This window comes from Phocoena sinus, chromosome 12, assembly GCF_008692025.1.
Source record: "Phocoena sinus isolate mPhoSin1 chromosome 12, mPhoSin1.pri, whole genome shotgun sequence".
In the NCBI taxonomy this organism is placed as follows: domain Eukaryota; kingdom Metazoa; phylum Chordata; class Mammalia; order Artiodactyla; family Phocoenidae; genus Phocoena; species Phocoena sinus.
The window spans coordinates 3,327,980-3,353,721 of NC_045774.1; the positions used below are offsets into that span (position 1 = coordinate 3,327,980).

General features: G+C 48.2%; 1 protein-coding gene across 1 annotated transcript in view; it reads left to right on the forward strand.

The window, feature by feature from the left end:
• The first annotated feature begins 567 nt into the window (after positions 1 to 567).
• PDE10A (phosphodiesterase 10A) overlaps positions 568 to 25,742 on the forward strand; it is a 310,755-nt gene continuing 285,580 nt past the window's right edge. The window contains exon 1 of the mRNA XM_032651210.1: positions 568 to 649. Coding sequence (XP_032507101.1) covers positions 583 to 649 — 67 coding nt within the window. The 5' untranslated portion in view covers positions 568 to 582. The remainder of the gene's footprint in view (positions 650 to 25,742) is intronic.

Genomic DNA, 25,742 nt, shown 5'->3' on the forward strand with positions numbered 1-25,742 from the left:
CCGCAGGCCGCGCCAGCCCCGCGGGGGGCCCCGGGCCCTGCCTGCGCGCGGCGGCTGGGTCGCAGCCCGCGCTCCCTCCGCGCCAGCCTTCTCCTCCCCTGTCCGCTCCTCCACTCCATCTTCCTTTTACTTCTGGCCGCCGCCCCCTCCGCCCCCTCCTTCTGTTCTCCCCTCCTCATCTGCCTTTCACTTCCCCGTGCGTCTCCCAGGAAGGGAGGGCGCGGCGGCGGCGGCGATGCTGGCGGCGGCGGAGGAGGAGGACAAGAGGCAGCTCCCTTGAGCGTCCCCCCCGGCAGCAGTCACCGCGGCGGCGGGCGGCGGCGGCTCTTCCTCTCCCCTGCGCTCCAGGGCTTGCTGCTGCCAGCTCGCGCCGGGCCCCGGCCGCCGCCGCCGCCCCGGCTCCCGCTCGGCCCGGCGGTCCTCCGCGCGGGCTCCCACGGCTTCCCGGGCGCCGGCGGGGGCTGCCCCGGCCCCGGCCCCGGTCCCGGTCCCAGCCTCGGCGGCGGCGGCCGAACTCCGCGGTGGCCGCGAGGCGCCGGCGCCGCCCTCGCCGCCGCGTCCCCGCTGCTTTTCGGTTCCGACATGGAAGATGGACCTTCTAATAATGCGAGCTGCTTCCGAAGGCTGACGGAGTGTTTCCTGAGCCCCAGTAAGTGCCTGGCTCCACCTTCCCCGCGGTGGGCGGCCGGCAGGGTGCGTGTGCCCGGAGAGTTTGGCGGCCCGCGGGCTTCTCTGGAGGGGCGGGGGGCTTGGCCAGCGGCGGGACACCGGGGTTTCCCAGGCTCCGCGTGCGTGCGGGGGAAGGGTGACCGGGAGAGCGGCGGGAGCCGAGCGTTTACAACAGGACCTGCTGCCCGCCTCGGGGTCCCGGTGCTGTTTCTGGCCACGCTTGCCCTGCACGTCTTTATACTCTCAACTCTGTGGCCACTGACGCCAGGCTCCTCTCTTTAGCCTGCGGCCACTAGGCTGGAGTCGAGGCGCTTCTTTCCGCTTGGGGTCCCGCCCGCTGCGTCCCCAGGCTAGGGGAGGGCAGGCCAGGGCTCCGGGACCCCGCGCTCCCAAACGTGAAGGCACTCGCGGTTCCCCGGGCTGGGTGTCGGCGCCTGGCCGCTCTACCCCCGGTCCCCGCAGTGACCCTGTTCTAGAGCGTGGACTAGCCGCGTGGAAGTGGGTGCGCCTCCGCCGAGAGTCCACTTTTCTCTAGACCCTGGGGGTTAGCTGGTGGTCGGGCTGGTAAGAGGAAGGACAATGGGGCGTGAGGGTGGAGGAGAAAGGTCCCGCCGGTTCGGACTCCCGGCCCCCCCAGCCCCCACCCCGGGATCACGGCCACTCCGCCTCCCCAGCCCCGGGATCGGGGCTGAGAGCGCGCTGGAGCAGGGGTGGCAGAAGGCGTGTCACGGGGGAGGGGGACAAGACTGAGCAGAATCGTCAAGGCAGATATTTGCTAGAAGGCAGGAGGCGGGAGATGTTAAGGGAAGAGGCGCCGGGTGCACAGAGAAGGGGGTCGCCGTTGTCTTGGATGGAGGGCGAGCGAGGTGAGGACCGGAGACCTGGGGCGGGGCGGGGAGGGAGGTCGCGCCCGCGGAACACCGGGCGACTCCGGCGCCAGCCGGGGCGGGCGCGGCCCCTCGAGGCCCTAGGCGCGGGGCTCCGGCGCCACCGTCCACCGCGTGCGCACCCGAGTCTTTGTCTGCTTCTCGCCGGGGAACCGCGTTTCCGCGGCGCCTTCTCCAGGCAGACTCTTCCAGGGTTGCTGTTGCGGCTTCCGTCTCCCATCTGCCGCTCACTCCCCAGTCCCGGCCGGCCCGCGCCTCCTGGGTACCCGGGGTCTAACCCCTCCTCGCGGCCGGAACTTGTCTGGGCTCACCGCCCGCAGGGCGCCTTTGGGGTGCAGCCCCTGGGCGTGCGAGCGTGTACTGTGCTGCCCGGCACCCCCCACCCCCTCCCCGCCCAGCCCCGCCCCGCCCCGAGATCCCGCCTCCCTGGCGAGGTTCAGTCCGAGGGGGCCGCGTGGTCCAGCGGCCTCTCGCTTGCTGGCTGTGTGGAGCCGCTGGCGGCTGTCTCTGCTCATATCTGCCGGTGGACCCGATAGGACATCGGGGCGTGGGCCCTGGACTCGCAGCTGACTCCGCCATCCTGTAGCCTCCCGTAGTCTGACCTGCACAGCAGCTCCCAGGGGTCTGCCTCCCTTGGACCCCACCTGCGGGTGTTGATTAATTCAGAGATGTTGTGGTTCAGGGAGGACATAGACTGGGCAGGAGTGGCCTCGCCAGCTGCCCTTGGATGTGTTAGGAATGGACATTTTTATTTGCTGAAACAGCTTAGTGGCCGTGAACTGAATGAAGGTTGCGGGAGAGGACGGAGCTTCCAACCAGCTCTGACTTGTGTTGGGTTAGTCTGGGGCCTGAAATTGGGGCTCCTGTCTTCCCCGCCTCTCCTGAACTAGTGATTTCCTTCTGTAAAAAATAAACATCTACTCTTTACAGTTGGCAGCTGGTGGGGTAGGAGGAGTGAGGGTGTGCGGGTCAGAGGCTGCCACATCTTGCCTACGAACGTTTTGGTAAGAAGGCTGTGCTAGGGAGACAAGCTGTGCAGGGGTTTTCCTAAAATGAAGTTTCTGTTTGTATGTTGTTACTGCTGTTTGTCTAGGGTGGGGCAGGTTGTGAGGGATACTGGGGAGAAGAATAAAGATGAACAGCTCAGGTGGGATGGAGATGTCCTAGGGGAATTCCTAGCAGGCTTTCCTTTTGGAGGGACAGAGGACCCAGAGAAGAGGGCCATCTGACCCCATTTCCCACCCCCCTCACCCCTGTGGGGAGTTCCCACAGGGAGAAGCCCAGTGAATATAGACTCAGGAGTTGCTGGGTTTTTTTTGTTTGTCTTTTTCTCTAACCAAGTCACAGAGAGGTAGCTTGGGGTTTGAATAGGAACCAGAGGTTATAAAAATCTTCTTTGGGATGTTACTAAGGTAGTAAATACTAAGGTTCTTTTAAGCAAAATCTATTATTAGATTAGATTATTAGATTATTAGATTAGATAGATAATCTATTATTAGATCCACCTCACTGCAAAAGCGGAAAAAGGCTAGATGGCGACTTTAAGGACCATTGCCAGTTTCTGCTCTGACCCTGTATCCTTCACGTTGGGGGACTCTGTTTCTGTCTGTTGCTGCGTGGCAAGCCACATTTGTGTGAATGACTGAAGTACCTGAAGCTTGGCAGACTTTTTTGATATTTGTCAATAAAAACGAGTCTTTTTGAGAAAACTTTGGAATTCTGTAAGAATGGAAGAACGCCCAAGTGTATACAGATGTGTCGTGATTGGTGCATGTTTATTCCCTTTTTTTCCTTTCAGTTTGATCTAACAAGCAAGTTGTCATGTAAAGGCTGCTGGGTCCAACTGTTGTTTGTAGGAATGCCTGCTTTTTATCAGCATCAAAGGGCAAATTGTGTTTTAAAAGTATAATATCCTAGTTCCATTCCTGTCCATTTTGGCTCACACAGATTCACTGGTTCGCTCAGTAACGCACGGAGCAAACACTTACTAAGAGCTACTGCCACTTGCCAGGCGCTGCCCTAGCCAGGCTGCGGTCTAAGAGGACGTCACCCACCAGGAGAAGAGAGCTCCCAGAAGCAGGTGCAGCATTGATGCCCAGTGCTAGAAGGGTCAGTGGTCACTCTACATCCCTATCAGGGTGTTGCTGACTTCACCTCATCTGCCGTCTACCTTTCTTTGCTGACCTCTGAGCTTGTCCTCAGGCACTGGGCTCGAGCACTTTACTGCTCTGAGAGTTGTTGCTGGTTGGAATAGAAAGCAAGCCTCCTGCAGGGAGAGCCCAAATCCTCCCAGAGCGAACTGAGAAGTCCACTTGGCAGCGGTGTGTGTGTGTGTGTGTGTGTGTGTGTGTGTGTGTGTGTGTGTACGCATGCACATACACACAGGAAAGGAAATCCAAGAAGTTGTGCTTCGATAGGCCAGTAGGAGCTGCATTCAGTCTTCCGGAGGAAAGAGCTTACCTTGAGTACGCTTGGTGCCGTGGCGGGAAGTGCAGGAAATATAGCTGGCGGGCAAGGACTTTACCAGTCGAGTTGGGAACCCTGCCTTAAGGACTTCCAGAAGTTAAAGGAAGGTCATTGTCTTTCTGTCCCTCTCACGCATGCTCCCACCGCTCTGCTACTGTGTGTTTCCCCAGTTGGCTGCTCCGAATGATGCAGAGTGCTGTAGAAAAGAAAAGTGTTGGTCAGTGAGAGATCAGAGACAGCAAGCAAAACGAGCTAGGAGAGATTTGTTAGCGCAGGTGGGAAATATCAATACTTCTTCACACAATTTGTATATTTCTCAAATATTCCGAACAGAAAATGTGTATGTGTCTAGGAATCCTAGACCTTAAATATACTCGGCGTCCATCACCGACCACTGTTGCTCTGTTTCTTGAGACTTAAGATACTGTGTGGCCAGCACTTGAGCAAATAGAGATAAATACGATCCCTTTTAAGAGCAAACGTGTCCACCGCATGGAAGCTACCTGGACTTCACGTTGAACCTGTTCTTATGGACCCGTTGAGACTGGGACCGCAGAGGGGTGCAAGGCCAACAACACAGCAACCAAACTGGGTATAACTCAATTAATAGCCAACTAACAGGTAATTATTGAGGACCTGTTCAGTGCAAATCATTTTAGGGAGATGCAGATAATAAGAACTAGTCCCTCAAAGGACCTGGAATATAGATGGGATACCTACCAAGACAACCAGCAAAGGAAGACTGTGAACTCTTCCTGCCAGGCCAGGGTGCAGGTCAGGAAATGACCAGGCGTAGTGGAGGTGCCTCCGTGTGTTTTGGCTGGAGTAATCAGGGCTTAAATCCAAAGGGCAAACTGTTTAAAGCGGGTGGAACTATTTAGATTCATTAATTTTAATTTCACGAAATCCCTCTTCTAATTTCAAAAAGCTTCCGTGAACAAAGATAATCCCTAAAAATTCAAATGAGCAATGGTGGAAACAGTAGAAGATGGTGCCTTCTACAGTGTCAACCTGATATATTAACTTTAGGTAATTTCTGCGTCTAAAACTTTTTCTACCCCTTTAAGAAAAATGAATGCAGAGCGATAGATAAAATAAGTGATGGTAACGTAGCATGGTGACTGTAGTTACTAAGACTGTACTGCATATTTGCAAGTGGCTAAGAGAGTAGATCTTAAAAGTCCTCATCACACACACACACACACACACACACACACACACACACACACACACACACAATGCAGCGTGCTAGACGATTACGAGAGTTCGTTTACGATAAAGCAGGTTAAACTTGGTGCGGTGAACATTTTACCAGTTAATACACTGTTAGTTTTTGTTTGTTTAAAAGCAGCTCATGAGGTCCCAGGAGGAAAGAAACTGTAATTTTCATGAGAAAGGAATATTTCTGTCTTAAAAGGAGAACTCTTACTTTTAATTCAAAACATTTTAATTTCCTTTTAAAATGTAAATCACGTCCCTTCAGCTGATCCACGTCTGTCTAAGGGAAAACTCCACAGTGATAGAATCGCTCAAATCCTACAAAGGAGGCAGAGGACGCCTAGCACTCTGTTTTTATTTGTAGCATTTACCACTTTCTGGTGTTCTCGTACTCATTTACTGGCCCACTTGTTTATCTGCCTGTCTTCCCTGTGCAGAAGGCAAGCTCGGTGCCAGCCTGAGGGCAGTGGCTTGTCTTCCTTGGTTACATCCCTGAGCCTGTAAAGGTGGCGGACACATATATGGAGGGAGCTCAGATATTTGTGTTGAAAATTCAAAGATGAGCGGAAATGAATGACAGCGTGGTGTCTGCCTCCAAGGAGCTCAGAAGTTGAAGCCACTCATCGAAAGCGTCCTTGGTCTTGGCCCTTGTCCTGAGGAGCCAGAATTCCACCGTGGGTGAGAAAGAGCCAGTCCGGTAAGGGCGCACAGCCGAGCACAGAGACAGGCCAGCTGACAAGCAGGATCCCGACGGAGGCGGTGCAGACGCTCCAGGACCCGGAGCTGAGCCCCGTCTCCTCCGAGGGCCCCAGAAAGGTTCCAGAGGAGATGCGCTGGGTCTTGCGGTGGAGGGTGCTTCCAGCCAGGGCTGGGGGGAGCCGGGTTCTGGGGAAAGCCTTTCTGGCCAGGGGAGGCACATCGGAGGCTGCTCTCAGGAGGCAGGTGGGGCGAGGCCTGGGGAGGGAGGCTGGCGAGGCTGAGAGGATTCTTCTGGACTCACGCCGAGGGCCTCACAGTTACCCTTTGAAGGACTCTACAGAAGAGGTAAGGTAGGAAGGCAGGAAGCCCACCTTCCGTGGGGGAGCTGGGCTCGTGGGCGGTGGAGACAGAGGGCTCAGGCCTGTGGCGGACACCCCCAGGTGAGAAGAGGTGGGCCTGCGCCAGCCCGCCAGCACGCGGAAGGCGGCCCGAGGCAGGGAGGACGGCGGGTGGCCGGGTGAGGTGAGGGCGGAGGGCCGCTCGGTTCCTGACGGGGAGCTTGGGCTGCGTGCGGTGGCTGGGTCCTGAGAAAAGAGGGGTCGGCGCTGAGCCCCTACCCTGGGCCGAGCGTCGTCGGTGCCTACGTGCCATGGTGGAGACGCTGAGCGATCAGGCGTACAACCCGAGTGTCAGCCATCAGGAAGATCAAGTGCCGTGAGAGTGGGCAGGTTTGAGCGGTCGTGAGGGTCTCTCTGGGTAGAGGAGGTTAAACTGCAGGTGTTAGAGAAGAAGCGCCCCAGGCCGAGGGAGACCCAAGGCAGCGAGCGAGGGCCTTGATGCTGGGGCTCTGACCCAGGGGAACACCGTACCTGTGGAACGAGGACCACGAGGCACTCGGGCCGGGTTAGCGCTTTGTAAAATGTGCACTTTACTCCCCGTGCAAGGGGCGGGTCCTGGAAGGTTCTGAGCAGGTGGCTGATGTGTGATTTGTGATCTCAGAAGTTCATTCTGGCTGCAGTGTGGTGAGTGAATCTAGGGTCTGAGGTGGAAACGGAGGCCCCGAAGGCCACCACGGTAGCCAGGACAAGAGACACTGGTGGCTTGGACTAGGGCGATGGTGACGGAAGTGGAATCCATCGAACCCCGTACCTTCGGGAGGTGTTAGAACGTGTCAGACGAGCGGGCGGGTCAGCTGCTTGGAATAAGGGGGAGCAAGGACCAAGAATAGGGCCCAGGGCTTTAGCTGGAGCACAGGCCGCAAGGTGGAACTGTGCCCAGCGTGGGGAGCTGGCAAGGGGGCCGCCAGGGGCCAGGTGTCCCGCTCGGCTGTGGTAAGTCTGAGATGCCTGCTGCACGGTTTAGTGGAGATGGTAAGAAGGCAGTTGGGTAAGTCAGTCTGGAAATCAGAGGGTTGATGGACCAAGGCCAGAGAATAAAGACTGTAGTCATGGTGTCTAAAACCCTGGGGCTGTGTCCCCCACTGAGAGTCTGCAGATGCTCTACGTGACCGGGAGGGCTTCGATGGAGTCGGCTAAGAAGCAGTCGTGTGGTGCGGTGTAGGTGCTCCCCAAGTCTGATGAGTGACAGGAGGGAACCCTGCAGAGGGAGCTGATGAGCTTCCTGACTCTCCAGGTGGGCGTTGGAGCCACGGTTCTGAATGGGAACCTGAAGTAAACAGGGGGAGTGAGAGAAGGGCAGGAGTCAGAGCTGGCAGAAGAGGAGGAGCCGTGGAAGCCCTGAGAAGGAGTGCAAGAGCACGGAGGTGAAACGGGCCAGGATGAACGTGCCGTGCAACTTGGAAGAAGAACCTCGAGACAGGCAGCCAGGGTGCCACCAGTGACCTCTGTCCAGGGCTTCCGAGTGGAGTGACGGAGGCGGAGAGCCATCTTCAGGGGCCGAGGAGCCGGCGGGGACGCATCTGTGTGGCACTTTAGTCCTCAGAGGAGGAAAGGGGAGACGTCACCCCGTATCTACAGGGAGAGAAGAGCTGGCTTTTCCCCACGTAGGACTGGCTGGAGAGTGTTTATTTGTTGAGGAAAAGGAGTTTGAAGAGTAGGAAAAAAGAGAACAGAATAGAACCTTAGAGAAGCTGGGAGGAATGGAATGTAGTGGGCACGAGAAGGCTTGGCACAGCGAGGGGACCTTGTCCTCAGAGAGAACGGTGGGGAGAGCGGGTGCGGGTGCTGAGAAGGGTTTGGGTGGAGAGAGGGAACGGGGAGAATTAACGGCACCTTCACAGCATGCTCTCTTCCCACTTCCCTGACTGGACAACCTTGCGGGCATCTGGGAGTGAGTGGAGTGGGAGGGCCAGCCCCGAGGGGGACGAGCTGCCCGGGGCCACGCAGGAGTCGAGAGCACGACCGAGGGTCCTGTCCAGGCTGGAGAGGATGGGCTAGTGACTGGATGGTTAGCTGGGGGATGGGAATGAGTGAGAACTTTTTTTTTTCTTTGCAGTACGCCGGCCTCTCACTGTTGTGGCCTCTCCCGTTGCGGAGCACAGGCTCCGGACGCGCAGGCTCAGCGGCCGTGGCTCACGGGCCCAGCCGCTCCGCGGCATGTGGGATCTTCCTGGACCGGGGCGCGAACCCGTGTCCCCTGCATCAGCAGGCGGGCTTTCAACCACTGTGCCACCAGGGAAGCCCGATTGAGAACTTTTTAGAAGGGAACTGATCTGATTGAAGGAACAGTTGAGGAAGACTTATCCATCAGTGGTGTGTAGAGAGGCTTGCGTGAGAGGGGGCTGGCACACGTAGAGTACGCTGAACACTTGTAAGCTCTCAGTACACATCTTGGTGAAAAGGGCCCAGTGGGATGAAATCTGAGAGGTGTCTTGAGGGAGAGAGAGTGTTTGGTATGTGGAGCTGAGCAAGGCCCTGGACAGAGGCAGGAGGGTAGGAACTTACAGCCCGAATCCAGGAAACAGGAAGTGGGATGATTTGATGGTGGTGAGGGCTTCACGCAGAAGAGAAGCGAAGGTAAAGCTGGTAGGATGGAGCAAGGAAGGACTTGTCGGGTCCTCCCCGGAAGTCATTCGAATGTGTCACCGGGGAGGGGGTGGGAGGTGCCGAGGAGCACAGTGTTATCAGATGGTGTAGCACACAGATGTTTATCGCGGGTCTGCTGTGTACCACTTGCTGTCGTAATCACCAGTAATGGATATGTCCAGACCCATCCTTGCCTTCAAGGAGGGATGCGGACAAGATAAAAGGCCATCACGGACAGCGGATGGAGGAGTGCGTAGGTGTGAAGAACACTCTTTAATGGCCTCCACGGCCCACTGTGCACGGGGCCATTTGCTTGATATCCTGAGCTTCGGGCCCAGGTCATGACGTCTCCTGCGACAGGGCTTCCTCCCCGATGCCAGCTGCTGGGACCCCTGGAGTCCCGCCCCGCTCCCCAGCTTGCCCGCCGGCCCCGTCCGTGTCTCCCTAATGCCCGGCGCTTGTACTCATCCACGCTTGCGGGCGCTCCTTGGGGGCAGGCAGCATGTTTTATTCTTTTTCTTAACCTCAGTGCCTAGCACAGTGCAAAGCACAGCAAGTCTAATGTATGAGCAAGTGAAGGTGTTTAAACGGGAGAAAACGATCAAAGCGGTCCTTTTAAAATGTTAGTTTTTGCGAAGGAAGGGAATAATAAAATAAGTAATGTGGTTGATACATTTTGCTAGCATAGCTTGAAATTCCACTTGATGCTTTTTTCTTTTGCATGTGATCCAAGTACACTGTTTGGCACCAATGACCAGGGCTTCTGGGTTACTGAGAGCACAGCGTGTTTGTCCGCCTGAGCTGCTGGATGGGGAGCTCCAGGGGCGGCACCAGGAGACGATAGGAGGAGTGGGGCATAAGTGTGTAGAGCATTTTGGATGCCTCAGCTTCAGTTCCTGAGGCGGTGATAAAGAGCTTTTTACTTTGATGAAAACGTTTTCTACACTAGGAAAGAGAAAGTGTTGCTTGTGAAGCGCTGAAACAATGCCATGTGTTTGGATGTGATGAATTATTTAAAAGAATGCAAGCATATTTGAACTTGTAAGTTGGTAAGTACTCTGTAAGGGGCAATTTTGCATGAAGAGCAGGTGACTGCCGGAGCAAAGCACCATGAGTATGCAGTGTTCAGGTTGTACTTCTCTGTGCGTGACGCAACTGTGTGCTTCTGTATTGGAGTTTTAGCAGCTTCCAAAATCAACATCTAAAATGATATCCAGAAGGGCTTGATTACTATGGTTTTCTAGATTTGGTAATTATATATTTATCTTTGCTATTAGGATTACATACATTTTCACATTTTCTTTTTCTCCCAGGACCAGAAGTTTACTTTGGAAAACATTCCTGTGTCCTCAGTCATCACGCCTTTTTAGGATAATACTCTTTGTGTCTCATGATTCAATATGTCATCTAATTATTTTTTATATAAAACTGCAGTGATTAAAACAATGTGGTACTGGCGTGTGAATAGACAGACCAGTACAACAGAATAGAAAGGCCTTAGAACAGAGCCAGACTCATAAAGGAATTTAATATATTTCAAAAGTGTCATCTCATATAGGAGGAGTAGAGATACACTACTGAATAAATGATTTGGGGACAACTAGGTAGTCATCTGGAAAAAAAATAAAATTAGAGCATACCTTTTACTATACCTCCAGGATAAATTCCGTATGGATCGTATATTTAAATATATATTTAAAGATATACCATAGATGCTGGCACAAGAACAGAAATATAGATCAATGGAACAGGATAGAAAGCCCAGAGATAAACCCATGCACATACGGTCACCTTATCTTTGATAAAGGAAGCAAGAATGTACAGTGGAGAAAAGACAGCCTCTTCAATAAGTGGTGCTGGGAAAACTGGACAGTTACAGGTAAAAGAATGACATTAGGACACTCCCTAACACCATACACAAAAATAAACCCAAAATGGGTTAAAGACCTAAATGTAAGGCCAGACACTATCAAACTCTTAGAGGAGAACATAGGCAGAACACTCTATGACATAAATCACAGCAAGACCCTTTTTGACCCACCACCTAGAGTAATGGAAATAAAAACAAAAATAAACAAATGGGACCTAATGAAACTTCAAAGCTTTTGCACAGCAAAGGAAACCATAAACAAGACGAAAAGACAACCCTCAGAATGGGAGAAAATATTTGCAGATGAAGCAACTGACAAAGGATTCATCTCCAAAATTTACAAGCAGCTCATGCAGCTCAATATCAAAAAAACAACCCAATCCAAAAATGGGCAGAAGACCTAAACAGACATTTCTCCAAAGAAGATATACAGACTGCCAACAAACACGTGCAAGAATGCTCAACATCACTAATCATTAGAGAAATGCAAATCGAAACTACAATGAGATATCATCTCACACCGGTCAGAATGGCCATCATCAAGAAATCTAGAAACAATAAATGCTGGAGAGGGTGTGGAGAAAAGGGAACACTCTTGCACTGTTGGTGGGAATGTGAATTGGTTCAGCCACTATGGAGAACGGTATGGAGTTTCCTTAAAAAACTAAAAATAGAACTACCATACGACTCAGCAATCCCACTACAGGGCATATACCCTGAGAAAACCATAATGCAAAAAGAGTCATGTACCACAATGTTCATTGCAGCACTATTTACAATAGCCAGGACATGGAAGCAACCTAAGTGTCCATTGACAGATGAACGGATAAAGAAGATGTGGCACATATATACAATGGAATATTACTCAGCCATAAAAAGAAACGAAATTGAGTTATTTGTAATGAGGTGGATGGGCCTAGAGTCTGTCATACAGAGTGAAGTAAGTCCAAAAGAGAAAAACAAATACCGTATGCTAACACATATATATGGAATCTAAGAAAAAAAAAAAGTCATGAAGAACCTAGGGGTAAGACGGGAATAAAGACACAGACCTACTAGAGAATGGACTTGAGGATACGGGGAGGGGGAAGGGTAAGCTGGGACGAAGTGAGAGAGTGGCATGGACATATATACACTACCAAGTGTAAAATAGATAGCTAGTGGGAAGCAGCCGCATAGCACAGGGAGATCAGTTTGGTGCTTTGTGACCACCTAGAGGCGTGGGATAGGGAGGGTGAGAGGGAGGGAGACGCAAGAGGGAAGAGTTATGGGAACATATTTATAACTGATTCACTTTGTTATAAAGCAGAAAGTAACACGCCATTGTAAAGCAATTATACTCCAATAAAGATGTAAAAAAAATAATTAAAAAAAATACTGTACCATAGAAGGAAGAAAAATGAGGAAATTCCTTTGTAGCCTTGGAGTAGGAAGAGCCTTTAAATGTGACTCAAAATCTGGAAGTAAATAAAGAAAAGATGGAGAAGTGAGTCTACATTAGCAAAAACACCTTGATGGCCCTAAATACCATAAGCAAAAATCACAAGGTATTCCTGTGCATCTCCCGTGCGGTGACGCCCTCTGACTTCCTGTGCTGTCTCTATCCTGCTTCCTACAGGCCAGTTAGGGCTCCAGCAGCACCAAACTGTTCTTAACCGTCAGCTCTAGAAAAAAACTAATATCCAACATCACAGCATAGGGCCAACCTTCCTAACATATGAAGAGCTCCTAGAAATGCTTAAGAAAAAGAACAACCCAATTAAAAATTCGTCGAAGGCTATGAACAAAAAGATGCTCAACCTCATTCATGGTAAGATAAATGCCATTTAAAATCACACTGAGGTACCGTTTCCTCCTGTTGGGTTTGCAGAAATTGATAAATTTTATAACACACTATTGGCAGTTTTATGAGGAAGCAGGTACTGGCATGCATTCCTGGTGGGAGCATCCACTGGTACAGCCTCGGAAGTGGGCAACTTGGCAGTATCGATCAGTATTAAAGATGCATGTACCCATTGAATCAATAATTCTCCTTCTGGGAATCTATCATTCAGATAGACTCACACTTGGGCAAGATGGTTTAACAAGGTATTAACATATTGCAGCATTGGTTGAAGAGAACGTTTGAAGAAACCACCTGAAGCCCTACCTGTAGGGGCCTGGCTAAATAAAATCTGTAGCAGTGAAACAAAGGTACTAAAGCTCTTCCAGATACATTGCTACATGAAAAAAGCAAAGTGTAAAGCAATGCACACATGTACACACACACTTTTGTGTTAGGACAGTAAAAGTGTATACCTGTGTGTGTCTGTGTTGCATAAAGAAACGGGGCAGAACTCAGGGAAGTGCCCACAGCACTTTCTCTGCAGGACTGGTGGAGATGGCGGGAGTGGGAACTTGGGGGGCTGGGAACAGGATTTGTAGGGAGACTTCAGTGTATACCTTTTATATTTTTTGATTTTTGAATAACAATTTATTACCCATTCAAAAATTAAATTTAAAAATAAGTACGATTTTACTGCGATGCCGTTTAACTAATTGTAGTCGTCCTACTTTGTGGTTGACGTTATCCTTTTTTTTTCTATTGTCCTCCTATTGAGATCATAGTTGATTTTTCAGCCCCTGAAGTTTGTTCACTTGATTTCTGCCTTTCTCTAGCCTCCCACTTACTTCTCCTACACAAGATCTCAAAATGTCAAACCATGAATATTAAAAAAAAAGTCACATGCATCAATACCTCTCATACTTACCAACTCCTTTTCTACGTCATGCACAGATTTGAAAATGGAAAAAAAAATCACTTCTATTTTAATGTAATTTCTGACTCTGATAGTCTATGGATTCACATTTAAGATACGATCTATTGTTTACACTGTTGGAGAGCTGCCCAGCCAGCCTCATCTGGTAGAAATCACTACATTTTGGCAAGAAACCGAACGTCTTCCCTGTGAAAACGTGGGCTTTACATTTCAGCGCTTCTTAAGTGAGTGGAAATGTAGCCTTGAGTTGGCTTGCAACTTAATAATACCCCTCAACAGGGGCCACGGCAGTTCATTATAATTTATTCTCGTTACAGTGATTGGACTTTTCCTCTTGAGCAGGGACAGTGTGAACTCATGCATTCATTCCTCAGCAGACATGGATGTGCTGAGCCGCTGTGGGATCCGTCTGGCGGGACCCAGTGGAAGCCTGCCCCTGACCTCAGAGACCTCGCTGACCAGCAAGGGTAGAGCCCTCCTTCTGGCTGTGCCTTTGTGGTGGAAACATTTTTTAGATCCTCACGTTTGATCTATTCTCTGATTTTATTTTGGGTTTAAAGTTAATATTCACCGTTTCTCTCAGTATCTAAGTGGGTTTCTTTCTAACCTCCTTAGTTATCAACGCTGCTGATTTTCCTGTGTTCTGCGTATAATGTTGACATTTTTCTTTGTCTTATCGCTTAGTATTATTTCCTCCTGTAGTCCACCCATTGGTTTTATTTTAGCTGCTACTTCCTTCCTAGTTACTGGATTTTGTGCAAACCCTTTTCTAACCTTAAATGTCAGCCTTCCACTACCCTAACCAAGTTCTCTGACCCATATATTCATGCTTCCGGGGTCTTGACACAGTTAATCCATGCTACACCCCCTAGCCTTGGGGATGCAGACATTGTCAGCGTGCTCAGACTTAAGCCTCTTTCTTGAAGGCACGGTTTTCCCATAGTAGCCAGGTTTTCAGGGAAAGCCCTGCTGATTATTGCTCTTTTTCTCCTGGAGTGAGGCATGTGGATCGTGTGTGTGTGTGTGTGTGTGTGTGTGTGTGTGTGTGTGTGTGTGTGTGTGTGTGTGTGGAGGGGGTGGAATCCTAGTCCTTTGCTGAGCACTGCAGATACTTTCAGAGGATTTTCAGGTCGCTGGGAATGCCTCTATGTTAAAGGTTATTCTTTTTTTTTTCTTTGCGGTACGCCTCTCACTGTTGTGGCCCCTCCCGTTGCGGAGCACAGGCTCCAGATGCGCAGGCTCAGCGGCCATGGCTCACGGGCCCAGCCGCTCCGCGGCACGTGGGATCTTCCCGGACCGGGGCACGAACCCGTGTCCCCTGCATCGGCAGGCGGACTCTCAACCACTGTGCCACCAGAGAAGACCTAAAGGTTATTTATTAACGTTAATGCTCTAGTTTAATTGAATTTCTCCTAAGATCCTACTATAGCTGTAGAGTGTTGGCACCTATGTGTCTTGTAACTGTTCTGTTCTTTTTGTCAAATGGGCCATCGTTAGGAAATTTGTCATTTTTTTTCCTAAGTGATTTTTGGACTCTTTTTGTTCTGTGTTGGCACATTTTTTTTTTTAATGTATCCTGGCCAGATTTTCAAGATTCCAGATTATTATGGCTTCTTGTATCTGGGTTATGGTCTGGTGAGAAGTACCCCATATTGCTATTACAGCAAGGTACCAGGGTGTGGGACGACACAGTCTTTTTGCAGATGTCATTATGAGACAGAGATCTGCCCTGGGGAGGGGGTGTGTGTGGAGAGAGATACAAACAGTCCATACTCTTGTTCATTTTTTCTTTCTTTGTTGATACACTGCTGGCCCTGGTCAGTATTTCCTAGCGCGTTGGGACTGGCGACTTCTCAGTAAGGAAAAGCAGAGAGTCTGGGGTGTTGAGAAATGGGTCTGTGTCGCTGTTTGTTAAGCAGATGCCGAGGACACAGCATAGCATGGTGCTTGTGGAGTTAGGCAAGCCCACGTCGGAGCGAAGATGAAATGAGATGATGTGTGTCCATTGTTGGCAATAGCGCCTTGATCAGAGTTAGTGCCGGAGCACACTCGCTGTCCTGACGTCCCTGGGCTCTGAGCGAACCCTGTGAGACAGGCTTTGCTGGGAGGGAAGCACGGCAGCCCTGCGAGGGCATCATTTGGCCAGGGAGATGGTCAAGTGGCAAAGGGAAATGAAGAAAAAGGCTGCCTAAAGCATCCGATTGGCTGGGAAAGGTGTTTCTTTGTCGTTACAGGAAGTACAGCTTCTGGAAACACTGATACCAGGAAATGGCTGGAGCCTTAGAGCAATTCCAGTTTCTTGGCAAGGAGTTAAAGGAAAGTGTGTTGAACATAAAAGGGAAGAATTTTTGGAAAGAGAAAGAACTGAAAAACAGTGATTGTCATTAGAATTTTTGCATTTAGGGGAATCTATTACTTGAACGGCTAATACAATCATTTTCCCCGTTCGTGGAGCCTCTGTAGTTGCAACATCTTTGACCTCCATTTTCTCGTGTCCCTGAACTGTTCACTCTCACTTGGCCTGACTGAAGAGGGACGTTTCTGTGGGGCCGCCCTGCTGCTTCAGTTGAGTGGGAAAGTGTAGCAGCCTCGGACGCAGGGACAGGCCTCGCGTGCGGCGCGTGCCGGCCCAGGATGCAGCTCCCACGTCTGGGCCTGTATCCAGAGGACGGGCTGGATTAGATTTGGTTTGTACGTATACTGTTTACTTTGCACCTGGCTCTTTATGCGCTTCAGACTTCCGTAGAGTTTTGGTCTATATTCTTAGTTAACTACGTGAATGGTCTTAGTTAGTCCTATGTATGTGTTACATTTTTCTTCTGTAATTTAACAGGCTCTGACTTGGAGAAGGGTGAGAGTGTACCCATGAACCTCCTTAAGGGTGAATTCTGAGGCTACACTTGGAACTATTTTAAAAAAACATTCTAGGGCTTCCCTGGTGGCGCAGTGGTTGAGAGTCCGCCTGCCGATGCAGGGGACACGGGTTCGTGCCCCGGTCTGGGAGGATCCCACATGCCGCGGAGCGGCTGGGCCCGTGAGCCATGGCCGCTGAGCCTGCGCGTCCGGAGCCTGTCCTCCGCAACGGGAGAGGCCACAACAGTGAGAGGCCCGCGTAACGCATAAAAAAAAAAAAAAAAAAAAAAAAAAAAAACATTCTACATCTGGTTTACATTTATCTGAAACGAAACTATCAACGAGTTATCTCATTTTCATTGAAAACTTTACAAATAATTTGAGGAATTAACACTTTTATCTGTTACGATCTTTTGGAATTCTTTAATACTATGTGGTAGACATGTATATTTTAAAAAAATACTGAATTGGCTTCTGCTTTACCACAGAGAATAGTTCATAAAAATTAAAAGAAATTCCAGACGGGCATTCAGCGGTGCAGCCATGGCAAAGGCTCCTTCCCCATCATTCTGGTCTTTGTATGGAGACCTGGGTGATTACTCTGTCATGATGCCGAAATTGCTCATCTGTCTCTCCTTGACGCTGTGAGCTTGAAGTTTGCTGTCTTTATATCTCAGATGACCAGCGGAGCCTTCAGTAGGAATCATTCACTAAGTGTGTATTGAATGAGTGAAGGAGTTCCGAGAAGCAGGAGGGTGCACTGGAAACATGTACTTTGGAAAAAAAGTTGGGTTCAGATCTCAGCTCTGCTTAACTTCTGAGCTAAGCTCTGCTTATCTGTAAAACGGGTGGTCAGTACATGTTAGCTTCCCTTCAGTACTTTTCCCCAAAGAAGAAAGAGCAGACCTAAGCCATAACACTTAGGAATTTTCTTGAATTGTAACAAGTTTAGGTTTGTAATGTTTTCATTTTGATTTTATGTTAAGTATGAGAGGCTCAGCTTAGTTCTTTTGCGTTAAGAGAGACAAGAAAATGCAGAGCAGTTTTCAGAATGCCTTAAAATATTGCCCCTGATTCTTAAGAGAGTCTGTGACTTAGCGGAAAGGTCTGTAAGGAAGCGTCACGGCTGGGGCTGCAGGGCCTCCACCTGCCGCAGAGCTGGTCCTGGGGGCCCGTGTGGCCTCTCCCTGAGAAGACTGACGCAGGGTTCAGGATTTGACCTGAAAACCCAGTGGTTTCCATTGCTGGCTGATTTTGCCTCTTTTATTCTTCTTCCTTACCTTATGTAAGGCTATCGTCCTCAAGTGGAAGAGTCTGTGAAACCGTTTGTGGTTGGTTTGGTAGCGGCTTCGGGTGGAGTGCAGTGATTGGCTGAAGCCAGTGGGAGGTTGAGGGGCTCCCAGCTGGCCACTCCTGTAGGTTTTCCAGAGTAGGGTGTGGCTCCATTGCTGTGAAATCTCGCTGCACTCACGCCTCTGGCTCCAGTGGTTCTCTTAATTACTACGTTTCCCTTGAAGAAAGATTTCGAAGAGCTCTAGTTTTTTTTTTTTTTTTACATCTTTATCGGAGTATAATTGCTTTACAATGGTGTGTTAGTTTCTGCTTTATAACAAAGTGAATCAGGTATACATATACATATGTTCCCATATCTCTTCCCTCTTGCGTCTCCCTCCCTCCCACCCTCCCTGTCCCACCCCTCCAGGTGGTCACAAAGCACCGAGCTGATATCCCTGTGCCACGCGGCTGCTTCCCACTAGCTATCTATTTTACGTTTGGTAGTGCATATATGTCCATGCCACTCTCTCGCTTTGTCCAGCTTACCCTTTCCCCTCCCCAGACGGGAATAAAGACACAGACCTACTAGAGCATGGACTTGAAGAGCTCTAGTTTCTTTTTTTTTTACATCTTTATTGGCGTATAATTGCTTTACAATGGTGTGTTAGTTTCTGCTGTATAACAAAGTGAATCAGCTATATACGTATACATATATCCCCATATCCCCTCCCTCTTGCGTCTCCCTCCCACCCTCCCTATCCCACCCCTCTAGGTGGTCACAAAGCACCGAGCTATCTCCCTATTCTATGCGGCTGCTTCCCACTAGCTACACAGACCTACTAGAGCATGGGCTTGAGGATATGGGGTATGCGTAATCTCTTTTGGCAGAATGCTTTAAATGTTTTGTACAGTTGAACTGGCTTGGAGAGATGATATTGATATATCCTTTTTTGGGGATAACTAGATTAATTTACACAGAGGCCAATGACCTAGTACTCAGAATGGCCAATTTGTCAAGAAACCCCTGTTGTCACATACATACGTGCCCGTCTTTCTTTTTTTCTTAATGTATTGATTACGGATCCTAGGGAAGATTTGGATATGCAGCCTGACTTATTATTTAGATATGTTAGGGAAATTTTTCCAGGGTTTACATACTGAATGCATGCTAAATACATTTGTATAATAATATATATACATTACATGCGATAAACTGTTAGTAGTGCATGTGTAATAGTGATGAGTGAATTCTGTAATGGCTACATGAAAGGAGAAGCCTGAGGGGAAACCACTGGGCCTGTCTTCACATGTGTGATGCCCAAGGGTAAAGGCAGCCTGTAGGGATGCTGGAAATGCCCTCGCTCAGGGGAGATGACAGGAGGAGATGACATGGTGGGAATTCCTCATCAGCTGTCTTCAAACTGGTGTACCCACTTCCAAGAGGGGACTTGGGCAAAGGTTTTAAGAACTTAAGAAAAGGATTTAAAGAAATCAATTGCTGTGTCCTCAGTGTTCATATAGACTCTTGAAAAATGAATTTGCTTCCCTTGCACGATTGCGCTTCTCCCACTTGCAAAAGAAGAAAGGCTTCCCACTTTCCTATCCAGAGTCTCACCATGGCTTGTTGCCCCGGGGTGTAGACGTGGGTCCTGAACCATCGGAGAAGGCTCTGCCCTGAGGGAGAAGGCTCTGCTCTGAGGGAGAAGGCTCAGCTCTGAGGGAGAAGGCTCTGCTCTGAGAGAGGGTCCGGGGAAAGTGAAGGGAGCAAAGCTCCTGTGGACGTGGAGACTCTGCTTCTCACGTTAACAGATCACTACCGAGCTCCTTGTGTGTCTCCATCCGTCCTCCATCTTCGAATTCTAACACAGAAGTGAGATGCAAGTTAGAATGTGTATCTAGATTATAAAATAATTCTTTCAGACCGAAATTAGGTCTGACTTAGTTATTTCTTGGCATGGCTTTCCAGTATGGCTGTGTGGTGGACAGACTCCATAGACTGGATGAACTATTTCTCAGCTCCAAGGTTTTGATAGAAATACATGTAAGACATATTTGTTGTAAAAAAAAAAAAAAAGAAACATGTATCATTCACATCTATTTAAACCTGTGATAAAAATTCTTATGTGTCAACCTAAGAATGCGTGAGAGGGTACACTTTCTTCTGGAAGTAAAATACACTGCAGAGGAGTGAGTAGATGTGAAAGGTGCCCTTGACCTGAACTGACGTGCTGCACGTGGGTGAATTACCTGGGCCGTGGTGTCCCCCACCTAAGAGTACCTGAAAGCCCTAAAAGGTGGAGGGAAAGCCAAAAGGGTAAAGATGACAGGTGGGGATTATGCTTGAGGTTTGGCTGACAGATGTCTTCAAGACCAGAGAGGACGCCAGAATTGTCTTCCTACTGTCAACCAGCTCCTACCCCTGGTGTCATGACCAGGGGGACTGTTTGGGATTGCTTTGCAGAGCTCGCCCTCTGGATATCTCTGTGGTGCACTACGTTTATTTGAAATTACACGTCGATGCACTTCAGTCCAGTGAGTGTCTTTTGAGGGCTGCATGTTGTCGATACAGAGGTGAGCAAAGCTGGCAGCGTCCACAGCCCCGTGGCCCGTGGTCCAGCAGTCCAGGCAGACCTACACCAGCATGCTGGACCCGTGTGCCCAGGGGCTGAGCTAGACTGCGCCTTTGACCCCCTGGGGAAGAGACAGAGAGAAGGAAGAGGCTGATTAGCCGGTGTGGATGCTCCGAGGAGGAGGGAGGGGAGTGCAGGTACCCTGCAGGAGGAGCAGTGGGTGCAGAGACCTGGGGAGAGGGCGCTTGTCGCCCAGGTGCAACGTGTCCGGAGCTGGTGTCTTGGGGCCGCCTCGTCACCGTCACAGCGACACGCTGCAGTCCCCACAGAGTGAACAGATGGATCACACGTGCGTTTGTGACAGCACCTCCCTGATGGATGAGGAAACCAAATTCACGGGAGGCCACGCCCTTAAAATGGGGGTTGTCGGCCGGAGGGCAGATGCGGCCAGCAGTGCTGCCACAGCCACCTGTGGAGGCCTCCAGTGACCTGGGGAGTTCCAGGGGTAACAGCGCTTTACAGACCTGGAAGCGTTTTCAGTTTGTTCAATCGTTTTATATTCATGATCGCACATGGTTTTTTTTGTTGTTGTTATTTTTTTGAAGTATAATTGACTTACAGTATTATGTTAGTTTCAGGTGCATAACAGTGATTCGATATTTTTATACATTATGAAATGATCAACTCAATAAGTCTAGTTACCATCTGTCAACATACCATTGACTATATTCCCTACGCTGTACATTTTGTCCCGGTGACTTACTTATTTTATAACTGGAAGTTTGCTCTTTTGGTTCTTAAAATAGTCCCAAGAGGACAAATTGTAAGCAGAGAGAGGCTCAGAGGCGCAGACCTGGGCCCCAGCGCTGTAGACACAGTGAGCCTTGGTGCATGCTGGCTTCTGTACCTGGATGTACTTTTGCATGGTGCCCTCCTTGTGCGTTATCACCCTGAAATGGACTGCCTCTGCCTCCGTGATCCAGCCTTTCTGGGAGGGGAACCTTTTTCAGATTACTCATGTGTAACTTTTAAAGCATCTACTTTTCATAATTTATTTTACATAGAAATCTTCCAAAAATGTGTGATGCCTTTCTTACCTTATTAGATGTATGTTGTTAACCTAATATTTTCCCTTTTATCCTATGAGCATCAGTTACTGTTCTTTTATAATACAGGAGTGCCTTAAAGAACTCTTAAGGTTTATGGGTCTATAGGCTGCTTTAATTAATAATCTCAGACAACTGTGCATTTTTATTTATCTTTCTTGCAACTTTTAAGGTTTTTCTTCCCCTTTTTTTCCTCTGTGGACCCACGGGCATCAGCCATAGAGGCTCTCCTGTCCTCCCGTCCCTAGGCAGCTTGCTTTCCATCTCCTCTGGTCAGGAAAAGCAGACACCCCATTTGTGTGCAGGTTACTAGCCCTAAATATGGGAACTGCAGGCCTGCCCGTGGATGGAGTGCACCCACTGCTTGGTGATGTCGCTCCTGACTGCGTGGAGAATGGTCACTGGAGTAGTGACCTTGGATGAGTGACGCTGACTATGTGTGCATTTTCAGTATTTCCCGAGAGCCTGCTGGGCAAAGTAACAATCAGGATAAAGTTATTGTACTTATTGGGTGAATTATGTTGTTCTCTGCCAAACTGATAAACTATTTTTAATAAGTAATTTTTATTAAAAATGTACAGACCATTATTTACACAATCCAGGTTTGATCTAAATTTGTATCTTACAGAAACAACATTGCATAGTTTATCAAAACTTTATTTTATACATCTGACATCCAGATGAGAATCTGGTGTAGTTTCAGTCCTTTGTGACAAGAACTTTTGGAAGAGAGGAAGAGGGAGAGCCTCACAGCAGTTACTAATAGTTAATAGTAATGTATAGGTTATTACATGGAAGTTCTCCTTAATTTTTACTAGTCTTTGTGTTCTTTACATTTTCTTTGTGCTAAAGTAATTAACCGCCTTTCTCGCCATTTTGGAATCAAGTGAGTAAGCTTGTTTAAATTTCACAGTACAATTTGTTGATAAGTAACATGAAATTTTTACTTTTAAACCTTTACAAACCAAGAATAGTATAGTTGTACTTGTTTAATATGTGTTTACTGAGTAAATGATGTATTATGGTTGGTGATTTGAAAAAGGTGTAAAATCTTAATATTACATATAAAATAATACAGAAACAGAAAGGCATGTGACTTTTAAAAGATTTAAAAGAAAATGGTATATAAAAGCCATCAGAACTTTTATGATTTGAAATGTCTTAGCAGTTTAAAAGCATTTTCAACATCTAGAAATTTCACGTTGTCTGCATGTCTTGTATCCTAGTGGAAAAGAGTGACATGCATGCAATTTCAAGAACTTTGCTCCGTTTGATGTTACATAGGTTATTTTTTGTCTCCCTTCATTGCTTATCTGTTATTAATCGCAGTTGAGAATTATAATAGGTATGACTTCCTATAAGAAATAAAATCAGTTTCTGAGCTTTCAGTTGTACAAACTAAGGTAATGAATGAAAAGTCATAATAGCAGCAAGCCAATAAAATATAGGTATCAGAGTGTAATGTAAAGAATGCACGCCTTGGAATCAAATGGCCGGAGTTTGAATACGGAATAGTTTAAACACTGGTCCCTCCACCTGCTGGTTATGGATGGCTGGGCAAACCACTTCATTTCCGAGGGTTTTCCCCAATCTGGAAAACGTTGGCGGTCTTACTCTCTGCCCCTCCGTCTCCTTCCTCCCTTTTTGGTCAGGATAAAGATGAAATAATGAACGTGAAAGTGCTTTGTAAACTGTAAAATTCACCACAAATGCGATGCACCCTTAGGGTATTGTTACAAAACCTGGGGGACAGAGAATATATAGTTAATAGTTCTCACTGTTATGTAGTGTTTGAGTGGCAGTTTTGTGCTCTAGGCCCTCAGAGACCAGCCCCCCCCTCGGTACAGTAGTTAATTTGCCATTGTTGTTCACAGGCTCTATTTTAGATTGCTAGGTGGGCAACTAAATGCATACCTTGTACAGTGTGGGTGACTTAACCTTGGGATGATGAACTTCACTTTTACCAGTATGACTAGTATATATTTAAATGATCAAGTTTTAAGATTTTATAGTATATGCTTTTTAAAAATCTTACTCTCTTTGCATTTATCTGTGTAGTTGTGTTAACAGCATAGAATATACAGTGTAAGTGTTCTATCCCAAACGCCAGTGCAGATGAGGTGATCTGAGCAGAGGGACAGGATTATGTGCATCCTTTCAGAATGCAGCTCAACAGTGCACTAATTGGTATAAGAAAATTAAATTATTTTTCTTTTAATGATAGATTTTCTTTGATATCAAAATCACTGAGCCCTTCCTTCCTTCCTTCCTTCTACCCTCCCTCCTTCCCTCCTTTCCTTCCTTCCTTTTTGTTAAAATTTCTTTGCATTTAGTTTTGACTCCTACTGTGCTTACTCTGAATTGTAAAGTGGAAATAAAAGGGAAGGGTGGATGTGCTGCATATTTCCAGATGGAAAAGGTTAAAATAATTTCCTTTCTTTCTTTTCTTTCTTTCGTCCTTCCTTCCTTCCTTCCTTCCTTTCTTTTGGCAAAAAGTAAGAGGCTTTACTCTGAGGCATTTCACAAAAGGCATGATCTTAGAATCTGATTAGATATCCATTTTGAGTTGGACCTTTTCACGCAGCATAAAGAAATCCTGACCCATTTTTAGAAGGGAAGTTATTGACAGCATTTACTAACAGCAAGTACTGGATGGAGGAAATGAGGACCTATGGGAAAGTGGGATTATAGAGAATAATTGCTAAAAAGCATTTTCTTACTTCAAGAGGTAGAAAAGGCACGTTTTTAGAAATTACTTTTTGGCTGTAGGGGATTCAAGCCAGAGTTTGCCTTCTGCTTTGGCACCTTGCCTTTATTGTAAATATCGTTGCCCAGGGAATTCAGTGAGAACTCTCGAAAGGCTTTACTGCGAATCTGGGAGGATCTCCCGCCTGTGCCCGGGAGCTGCACACTCACGTCTGGGGGTGCCTGGTGCACACTCAGGTCTGGGGGTGCCTGGCCCTTGCTCTTCTTCTCCGCATGTTTGGATAAGAAGAAATAAGAAGTTTGTAGTCCTGGGGCAAAGCCTCTTACACGCCATTAAAAATGCAGCCTCTGTCTTTGTGATCCTGTGACATAGCAGGTGCTCCAAAGGGTACTTACTGAATATTGACTGGATGGAGCATCTGTTTTCTCATGGCAGATATGGGTAATTTTCCAAAACCTGTGTGTGTACGTCACTACCATCCACCATAAAGCTTAGTTTTGGGGTCGGAACAGATTGCACCCAGTATTTCATGGTCAAGTACAGTCAGTGCATGTCAGAGATAGGTTTATCTGGTCATAAACACACCTCGAAGCCCGGGCGGGGCTGGGTGGGTGGAAGATGTGGGCAGTGGCCAGAGGAATGGAAGCCTGGGGGAAGCAGGGGGCCACTCTTTTGCCGGTTCTCTCTGTGTCAGCTGCGTTCCTGCCCTTGGCGTTCGTACTTGCACTTTGGTTCAGGTGGGGAAGTGCCTCAGCCCTGACCTGTCACCTACTGTCTGCGAGCAGTTAGTTGTATAACTTCTTTTTGCCCCACTTATCTCATTTATAATATCGAATGCAAAGAAGTACTTTGTTCTTAAATTGAACGTGTTAAATAATTGGAGTCCAGGGCAATGCACTGAATACATATCAGCTATTATTTCCTTTACTGAGGATTTTCAGGTGAATTATCTCAAAACAATAGCTTGCCTCATAGCCATCTTGCTAGAGAGGCAAGCTATTGTTTTGCAGATCATAAAATTGGTTTTGAGGTGTCAAGTGGCTTGGTGACAGTCATTCAGCCTGAGTGGAGGTTTTGACATTGCCATGCCCTCCCCCTCCCGGGGCGAAGGGTGTCTGGGCCTGGGGCTGGTTTGGGAAGCAGGGCTTTTGTACACTAGATGGAATCATGCCTGATTAAAGCAAGCGAATGCGTGGCATCAGAAGGAAGCTGATTTCGATATCTCCAATTAATTTTTCACATCTATTTTCATGTGGGTGCATAAACAGCCTATCCAGTTTTTGTAGAATAATTGCTTGTGTAGCAGATTTCTCTGTTTGAATAGTGAGTGTTGCATTTACTGTGGGAAGTAGACGGGAACAGACAGCTGCCGTTCCTGGGATTCACTTGAGCCCATGGTACGTCTGGAATGTGAGGTTTCCTGTCAGGGCTGCTTTTGCCTGCATTCTTCCTGTGAAGATTTACCAAAAAGCTGTAAATTGTAATCAGATTAGGGTGCTTCTTTTTGATGATGGAGTTTTCTTTTTTAACCTCTTTATTGGAGTATAATTGTTTTCAGTGTTCGACGATGGATGTTTAATCCTCAAAGTTATGTATCAATGGAAAGATTATAGATACATAAGTGTAACGTATCAAATTATATTCCCATATTTTCATCCTCAATTTTGCCCCTCAAAATA